A 9,531-nucleotide genomic window follows, 5' to 3' on the forward strand; every position below is an offset into this window, starting at 1 on the left:
TTAGGTCCGAAACACGTCAAATGACGTCCGATTTCGACCAAATTCCACAGAAAGCGCTTAAACCATATATAAGACTTGTACCGGGTGGCGGAACCAAAATACGAGCCCGATACCATAGTCTTTTAATTAATTTTCATTTCCATTTTCCTTAATAATTTCAGAAAAACAATTTCACAGAAAAATTCTTTTCTCGGGCTCTAGATCTCGGATTTCGACTCCGGGCACATGCCCGAGTCCCATATTTTCCTACAGACCCTCTGGGACCGTCAAATCATGGGTTCGGGTCCGTTTACCAAAAATATTGACCGAAGTCAACTTTAATCATTTTAAAACTACATTTTGAAATTTTTCATAGAATTTAACATATAATCTTTCCCGCTACGCGCCCGGACTGCGCACGCAAATCGAGGCAAGTAAAAATAAGGTTTTCAAGGCCTCGGAAGCACGGGACGAAAGAGAAAACAGGTGATGACCCTTTGGGTCGTCACATAACTACTATGGTTAACCTATATACTTTACACACCCCCCCTCAAGCTAGTACTAGGAAAGATGTTGAGTAGACCTAGCTTGGACAGAAAATATGAGTGCTGAAGGCGACCAAGTCCCTTTGTGAGTATATCAGCTTCCTACTCAGTTGTAGGACAATAGAGAGTGGAAACAAGACTTGAATCTTTTCACGAATGAAATGACAATCAATATCAATGTGCTTCGTACGTTCACGAAATGCAGGATTGACAGCAATAGCAAGAGCTGATTTGCTATCACTGTAGATAGGCACAGGAGAATTATGATCCACTCCTAGCTCCTTGAGTAAACCAATAATCCATGTAATCTCTACAACAGTGGATGCTAAGCTGCGATATTCAGCTTCAGCTGAGCTTCTAGAGATAGTGGACTGCTTCTTAGATTTCCAAGAAATCAAGGAAGAGCCAAGCTTGACGAAATAACCTGTGATTGACTTTCGTGTGTTTGGGCATGCAGCCCAATCTGCATCACAAAATGCTGAAAGCGATTCAGAATACTTAGCAGCCAAGAAAACTCCCAGCCCAGGACTACTTTTGATATATCTAACCACCTTGAGTGCAGCTTCCATATGAGAGGCCTTAGGACTATGCATGAATTGGCTCAAACTTTGGACAACAAAAGAAATATCTGGTCTTGTAACAGTCAAATAAAGAAGCTTACCCAAAAGCCTTTGATACAGCCCTGGATCAGTCACTAATGTGTCATCAGAAGTACCTGTATGGGTGTGAAATTCAGCAATAGTAAGCTTCACATTTGGCTCCATAGGACAGGATACAGGTTTAGATCCTGAGAGCCCCAACTTAGCTATGAGTTCTAGGGCATACTTGCGTTGATGCATTAATATACCATCACTATTTCGTGCAAATTCTATGCCTAGGAAGTACTTAAGCTCTCCTAGGTCTTTGATCTTAAAGGAAGTTTGTAAATCATCCTTAGTCTGTTGGATCATGATGGGACTATCTGCAGTGATAAGAAGGTCATCAACATAGACCAGAACAACCACTATGTGATCTCCTGACCTTTTCATGAATAGAGAATAATCTAAATGACTCTGTTGAAATCCAACATCCACCAAGGCTGATGTGAGCTTGAGATTCCACTGTCTAGATGTCTGCTTAAGTCCATAGAGGGACTTAAGTAGTTTGCAAACTCTGAGTTCAGCCTTTGGTCCATTGAAACCTTGAGGTACCTCCATATACTCCTCCTCAGATAGATCTCCTTGCAAGAAAGCATTGTAGACATCCATTTGATGAATAGACCACTACCTTGAAGCTACAATAAACAACACACTTCTGACAGTAACCATTTTCACCATAGGTGAAAAGGTTTCTTGGTAGTCTAAGCCTTCTCTCTGATTATACCCTTTAGCCACCAATCGAGCTTTGAACCTTTCAACTTCTCCTGATGCCTTATATTTAATATTATAAACCCACTTGCATCCTATTGCCTTTTGTCCTTATGGCAAGGATACCAGTTCACAAGTCTTATTATCCTCCAATGCCTTGATTTCTGCCTGCATTGCCTCTACCCATCTCTTGTCCTTTACTGCCTCTGAATATGATGTAGGTTCTATCTCCACTGAAAAATTTGCCAAGTAGCTTTGATATTTTGAAGAAATAGCTTCATATCCAATCACCTCTGAAATAGGGTACTTTCAGCAACTTGCAGAGCTTTTCTTGTCATCTCTGACATAATGCTTAAGCCATATGGAGGCTTAGATACTTTTGTGGATTTTCTAGTTTCCTTACCATCAGGTAAAATAAGAGAATCACCAGGACTATCCACACTATTATATTCAACAGGGTGTGAAATGTCCTGCTCATTTGAGATAACCGGAGTTAGAGTAGGAGAACATGGCATATTAGTTCCCTCAATATGAGTATCAGCAGCAGAACTAACCACCACTGCATTTAGTTCTTCATCAAAATCTTGTCTTGGCACTGGAATTTTATCCAGGAATAATGATTCTGATGATACTTCTGCTGTATGAAAAGGAAATATATCCTCATAGAACACTACATCTCTGCTTATAAAAAATACTCTATTCTCCAAATCCAAGAGTCTGTAACCTTTCTGATGTGCAGCATATCCTAGGAAGACTGACTTCACAGCTCGAGGAGCAAATTTATCATGGCCTGTCAGATTAGTAGCAAAACATAGACATCTAACTACCTTTAAATGTGTCAATGAAGGGGGCTTACACAGAAGTAACTCATATGGTGATTTATGTCCCAAGACAGAGGAGGGAATTCTGTTGATTATATATACAGCAACATCAATACAATGTCCCCAATATCTAATAGGTAGGTGGCCTTGAAATCTGATTGCTCGGGTAGTCTCCAGTATATGTCTATGTCTCCTTTCCACAACCCCATTTTGTTGGGGAGTATATGGACAGGAGCTTTGACGAACAATCCCATGCATTTGAAACAAGTCACTACATGCACTGTTAAAAAACTCACTCCCATTGTCTGATCTAAACACCTTAATTTGCTTCCCAAACTGTGTTTTGATCATACTAATAAAGTTCTTGAGTAAGAAAATAACATCAAATTTAAGTCTCATAAGAAACACCCAAGTCCATCTGGTAAAATCATAAACCAATGTAAGAAAGTATTTAATGCCATTGTGAGTAGCAATCTTATAAGGTCCCCCCACACAATCATATGGATGAAATCAAAAGCATGTAAACTTCTACTAGTACTAGTTGGAAAAGGTTCTCTAGTTTGTCTAGCTAGAGGACAAATTTCACATTTAGACAGTGCGTCATTATTTATTCTACCACCATAATGTTGTATACTAGGAATTCTTCTGAGAACTTGAACTGGAACATGTCCTGTTCTTCTGTGCCATATTTCCATGCCTCCTTTACTAGTAGCTGCAAAAACTCTATTCACTGTCTTCCCTAATGCTGTTGATAATATGTACAGACCTTCTTCTTTTCTACCAATCTCCTTCACCCTCCCAGATAAGAGGTCCTGGAACATACAACATTTAGGGGAAAAAGTAACACTGCGTTTGAGATCTTCTGTCACTTTAGAGACTGACATGAGATTGAACTTAAAAGCTGGTACACAAACACATCTTTTAGTACATCACCTCCAGTGAGTTAACACTCCCTCATATGTGAGATTGATGCTGAATCTCCAGTAGGTAACTGCACTTGTCCTGAATTTCCTACTGAAGTTTCATTTTTCAGTAAACTCTTATCACCAATCATGTGGTTAGTAGCACCAGTATCAACTATCCATTTGCAAAGTTCTAAGTTCTCACATAAGGCTACATTACCACAAAAGCACTTACCTGCCATGTTTGCACTAGTTCCTGCAGTAGAACCTCTGTTCAGCAACTGCAACAACTGGTTATACTGTTCTTTAGTGAAAATTGAGCTGGTTCAACATTACTGCTTGGCTGATATATTCTTGTAGTTGGTGAAGCTATCATTCCTTGTTGTCCAGCTCCATCTATCATGACTGCATTTGCTTTGTTCTTCTGCTTGAAATCATATGGATATCCAATAATCTTGTAACAGTTCTCCTTCAAGTGCCCAGTCTTATTACAAAATTCACACCTCATCAATTTGTAACATTCATTTCTAGTATGGCCTTTCAAATGACAAAAATCACATTCTAAGCTATAGTTTATCCTTGGCTTAGATATAGATTGAGCAGTAAACAACGCAGTAGGATCATTATGCCCAGTTTGCCCATAGGTACCACCAGTAAATGATTTCCTTCTTTCTTCCTGAACTACCATAGCATAAGCCTTATCTATAGATGGCAAGCTTGGCATTAATAGAATCTGACACCTTGCTTGCTCAAAGTTATCATTCAATCCCATCAAAAATTGTAGCAGTCGTTGATACTCCAATTGACTCCTTGCATTACTATTGATTTCAAAATTGAACTAAAACTAATTATGCTATGCTATTATTCTGAAACAACTTAACAAATACAGAGTTTAAAAATCTGAAATAGTCCAAATTAATAGTCCAACTGTATCTATTACTCATACGACTCAAAACTACTAACTAACATCAATCACATTTATTCAACTAATCATCTATTGGATTGTAAACGACAAACAGCCTTCAAATGAGCCTAGATTTAGCAGTATTTTCATTTCAACTTCACTTCACGGCTACATCAAGGTGAGTTCATAAACGTGTACCTGGGATTTGAATTGAAATAGAAAAAGGAGAAGTTAGCAGCAGTAATAACTTCAGCAGCAACTCAGAAACCAATTTAAAACCCCAACAACAATCAATGAACGAGTAATAACAGCCCAGCGCAGATTCAGTAGTTCAGAAATGAGTTGAAAAACCAAGCAAACTCAATAAATCAGCCCACAACAACACCAGATAGCCAGAAATACCCAGGGAATCAATATACACAACGAATAACCCTCAATTGACCCTAATTAACTAACCAACAGTGCTCAAATGACTCCAAATACTTTCAGATTTCAAACGTCGAACAGAAACAGAGAATTCGAACTATTTTTGGTTTTGAAATGAACTAGAAGACTGAATTAAGGCTGGAATTTGGAAAATAACCTAAGGAAGGCAATGAAACAGTGTTGTTTTTGGATTTTTTTATTGTATTTTTCTGTTTTTTTTTTTTTGAATGCTGAATTTCAAAACTAGATCTGAGAACTAGGGAGAGCTTTTTGGGGGAAAATTTTTGAGCTCCCCAAAAACTTCTTCTTCAAGGCACTATTCATGCCTTTTTATAGGCCAAAGGAGGGGCAGCCCTCTCATTTTCTGTTTTCCCTATTAGTCCCTGTTTATTTTTCATTTAGTCCTTTGTTTTCTAACTTGTTACTCAAGTTACTGAAATCTAAACTAAAGCCCCTCCCTAGAAGGTTCTAGGTGACTCTAGTATTACCCACAACATTCTTATGCAACTCTAAATACCCAAACTACCCCTAAACTTCCCTGAAATTATTGACTAGCCTAACTGAGGTTCAACCTCTATTATTCCTGAAATTGGTTAACCTTACTAACTGTTTTTAACCCTTCTAATTGGCCATGGTTAATTAACTACCAACCCAGAACCCAATCAGCTATATCCAAACAAGTTTAACAACTTTAAAATATCAATATTACCAAACCATCGATCAAACAAGATTAACCAGTCAACCACTAAACTAACAACTAACACAAAATCAATTATTAGAACCTCAACTAATCCCAAACAAATTACAACCAAACGAGCTGATTATTATCATCAGAAGAAAGCAAATACACCGGCATTAACAGGAAATCTAATTAAACTAACAATTGATTGCTTGAACTAATTAGACTGACATTTAACATTTAAACTAACAGAACAAAACAACAATCAAACCAAAATTAAACTAAACTAAACGAAAATCAAATCAGTACTGAAATTAAACAAAAGCAACACTAATCAGAAAATTAAGAGAGGTATTCATTGTCTCAGTCAGAAGAAGAAGAAGGAACATGAAAAGACGAAAACGAAGACTCACGGCTTGACTCGAACATTCATACCGCTTCTTTGATTCAAAATTTGAGCGGTCTTGGTGATATTTGAAACTTGCCAAGGGTAGATTCTTCACAAGGAGGATGGGGAGACTGTGTACTACCAATTTGGTAAATTCTAGAGAAATTAGGGTTTTCGGCCAACCTTTGATTAATTATTTGAGACATTCTGGGCAGATTTGAGGGAAATTAGCCAGGGATTTGGATAGGGGAAGGGGAGAGGGACCTAGGGTGTTAATTTTGGCTAGTTTGGGAAAAGTGTTGTCCTGGCCGGAAAACTTAGATTGAAGATTCGAACCTTATGACCGGGATTTGAATAAAACTACGTTGGGGGTTGGAAAGAGGAGGGTGAGGGGTTCTATGGTGTATTTTTGGGTGGGAAAGGAGCATTGCCGCCGGCGGAGGCGATTTCCGGCCGGCGGCTCAAGGTGGCGTTACACAGGGTCTGGATTTGGGGGAAATGGAGACGGATGGATACCGGGGGGGGGGGGGAGGCTCTGACCGTTTAATATCAAACGATCCTAGGCTTCCTGGCCGTTGGATCAACTTAACCTAGACGGCTAGGATCTACTAGGATTCAATACGGGGTCGTTTCATTACAGCGAAGGGCAGGCCGGGTTTGGTGAGATGGATTTGGGCCAGGGATGATTTTTGGGCTGGGTAATTCAATTAAATGGCCCAAATTTGGTTTATTATTAAGACCACCTATTTTAATGGCTTTCTCCTTCTTTTTTATTTATTTTTGTTTTCATTTTGGTATTTTTGGATTTTTTTGATTTTATAAAAATGCAAAATAATTAAAGTAAAGACCTAATATATTTTCAAAGTTAAGCTAATTAATTTCTAAAATTGTTTAAAATCCATTTCGTGACAAATTCAACAATTAACAATTAAAGATGCAAAAGTAGACTGTTTTTGTTATTTTCTTCATATTTTGTTCTAAAACCACTTAACCACTAATTGATCCTAAAATATGAAATTAGATCCTAAATGCAAATGTCAAGCTTATTTTTATATTTTCATATGAATAAAAATGCACAAATAAAATGCAAATAATTATTAGAAAATAACACAAAAATTGTAAAAATAAAGAAAAAAAATCCTTTTGTTTGAATTTTTGGGAATAATTCACTTAGGGCAAAAATCACGTGCTCACAGCTGCCCCTCTTTTCCCGGAAACACGAAGAGTTTTCGTGCAAAGATAAGTGAGCGGAAACGAGCGATTTTTGCCCGTTCGAATATTCCGTGTGAAGCATTTTTGAAAGATTTGACCGCACCCTGCTTCTGAGGTTGCCTACATATCCTTGGCTAAAAAGGAATCAGGTCAGTATAGTTCGGGAAGGTTTCGTAGCTGGGACTACCAGGAACTGTGATTTCACTGCTGTTGCTGCTGCTACTGCTCACTGACCTCCTTATTACACCGTGTCAAAATAAAAAGAAGCTAGCCTAAGCTATGATCTATGAATTACAAGAAGGTCCTATCTATGTCTTCAAACTTGCTCTTGTGTTGCCTTGAACTTGTATTCTTCCGATGGAATCCTTGCGTTGTTGCCTTGAATTGTGATCGGAGATGTTTGAAATATATGCCTCTATTCTCCAGGCGGGCTCCTGATTGCTGACGCTTGGAAAGTATTCCCTTGTTCTCCAGGTGGGCTCCTGACTGCAACAGAACAAACAAAGAAAATTTTCTGCCCCAGTTTGGTGGCTGGGTACAGCATGTTATCAAATATTAAAACATGAAAGATAAAATTTGCATTGTACTTCCCTTGTTCTCTAGGTGGGCGCCTGACTTCTGAACTTGAAACGTATTCCCTTGTTCTCCAGGTGGGCGCCTGACTGCTGAGCTTTGAAAAGTATTCCCTTGTTGTCCAGGTGGGCGCCTGACTTCTGAACTTTGAAATGTATTCCCTTGTTCTCCAGGTGGGCGCTTGACTTCAACAAAATACACATAAAACAAAGAAAATTTTCTTCCCCAGTTTGCACTAGGAAGATTTGTGAGTTGTTAGCAAAATATAGATCACCTAAGCTATTGATGCAATGATAAAAGTAAAACTAAAGACTTGATTGGAATGTATGTCTCATGTGAGTAAAACCAAAGACATTTGACTAGCAAATTCATCAGACTAGGTCTTCTATCTTAGGAGAAAGATTCATCAGACTAAGATTTTAGATCCTAGGAGAAAATTCATCAGACTAGGTTGTCTATCTTAGGAGAACAATTCATTAGACTAAGATTTTCTATCTTAGGAGAAAGATTCATCAGACTAAGATTTAGATCCTAGGAGAAAATTCATCAGACTAGGTTGTCTATCTTAGGAGAACAATTCATCAGACTAAGATTTTCTATCTTAGGAGAAAGATTCATCAGACTAAGATTTTGATCCTAGGAGAAGATTCATCAGACTAGGTCTTCTATCTTGGGAGACAGATTCATCAGACTAAGATTTAGATCCCAGGAGAAGGTTCGTCAGACTAGATCTCTTATCTTAGGAGAGCAATGCATCAGAACAAGAATTTGATCCTAGAAGAAAATTCATCAGACTAGGTTATCTATCTTAGGAGAATAATTCATCAGACTAAGATTTTGATCCTAGGAGAAAGTTCATCAGACTAGGTTATCTATCTTAGGAGAACAATTCATCAGACTAAGATTTAGATCCTAGGAGAAAATTCATCAGACTAGGTCCCTTTTTGTTATCTTAGGAGGAAAGTTCATCAGACTAAGATTTCTATTTGGAGAAAAAAATCCATCAGACTAGGACGTTTTATCCTAGGAGGAAAAAATGTGAAAAGCAATGGCAGCATTTTATGCACGCTAACAAGACGGGCAATGGCGAAGATTTGAGAAACTTCCCTTTTGTCGGCTCTCCTCTTCTTCCTTTTCTTTTCTTTCTTTTTCTTTTTTCTTATTGTTGAACCACCTTTCTTGCACTGCGTTATTCCTGTTTCAAACAAAGAAAACTTGTGAGTTTAAAATGTGGTGGTTAGTTTGTGGCCTTGAACTTTGAGGGCGGCTGCTTCTGCATTTGCCAAGATGACTGATTTCCACCCAAAGACCTTGCTTGTTCCCAATATCCTTTACTTGTTTCATTGCATGACTTGGCATTCTCCCAACCCTTATGTCTCATATGAATCCCAGAGCACGTCTATTGCTCCTACTTCGTGTACATGATGTTCTTTCTTGATTTAACCACTGGCCTCGGCCTTGAAGTTTATTGTTCCTTCACCCGCCTTGATAACTGATTCTCACTTGGAGACCTTGCTAACCACTTTCTTTGTTACCCTTGACGCAGAAAATACCTCTGATCCGTTCACCAAACACCCTCCATCTGATATGTACCAAACCTTTCATTTTTTTCGAAAATACCTTTGATCCGTTCACCCTAAACCCTTTCATTTGTTGCGTTGTTTCATGAATTGACAAATACCAAGCCCTTGCATTTCACAAGGATCCAAAATCATGTAGATTGTTGCCAACTCAGTGTGCCTGCTGTTTTTCCTGA

At 38.3% G+C, this 9,531-nt stretch overlaps 1 protein-coding gene and 1 pseudogene across 1 annotated transcript; both read right to left on the reverse strand.

Annotated features, from left to right (window-relative positions):
* LOC109234798 lies at positions 516-1,831 on the reverse strand (annotated as a pseudogene).
* On the reverse strand, positions 1,982-4,365 carry LOC109234799. Its single transcript, XM_019400854.1, has 5 exons — positions 3,894-4,365; positions 3,640-3,849; positions 3,326-3,568; positions 2,178-2,660; positions 1,982-2,103 (listed from the first exon to the last, which is right to left on the reverse strand). Exons 1-5 carry the CDS (start codon positions 4,363-4,365, stop codon positions 1,982-1,984), a joined length of 1,530 nt encoding a protein of 509 aa, XP_019256399.1.

Source organism: Nicotiana attenuata, chromosome 11, assembly GCF_001879085.1.
Source record: "Nicotiana attenuata strain UT chromosome 11, NIATTr2, whole genome shotgun sequence".
NCBI classification, from domain to species: Eukaryota; Viridiplantae; Streptophyta; class Magnoliopsida; order Solanales; family Solanaceae; genus Nicotiana; species Nicotiana attenuata.

What these genes read in the sequence shown, in the direction of transcription:
- LOC109234799 (XM_019400854.1), bottom strand. Translation starts at nt 4,365, where the DNA reads ATGGGATTGAATGATAACTTTGAGCAAGCAAGGTGTCAGATTCTATTA. An exon ending in AATCTCACATATGAGGGAGT is followed by an intron (nt 3,569 to 3,639) that starts GTTAACTCACTG and finishes ATCTCATGTCAG; the next exon opens with TCTCTAAAGTGACAGAAGAT. An exon ending in AGCTCTGCAAGTTGCTGAAA is followed by an intron (nt 2,104 to 2,177) that starts GTACCCTATTTC and finishes CAAATTTTTCAG; the next exon opens with TGGAGATAGAACCTACATCA.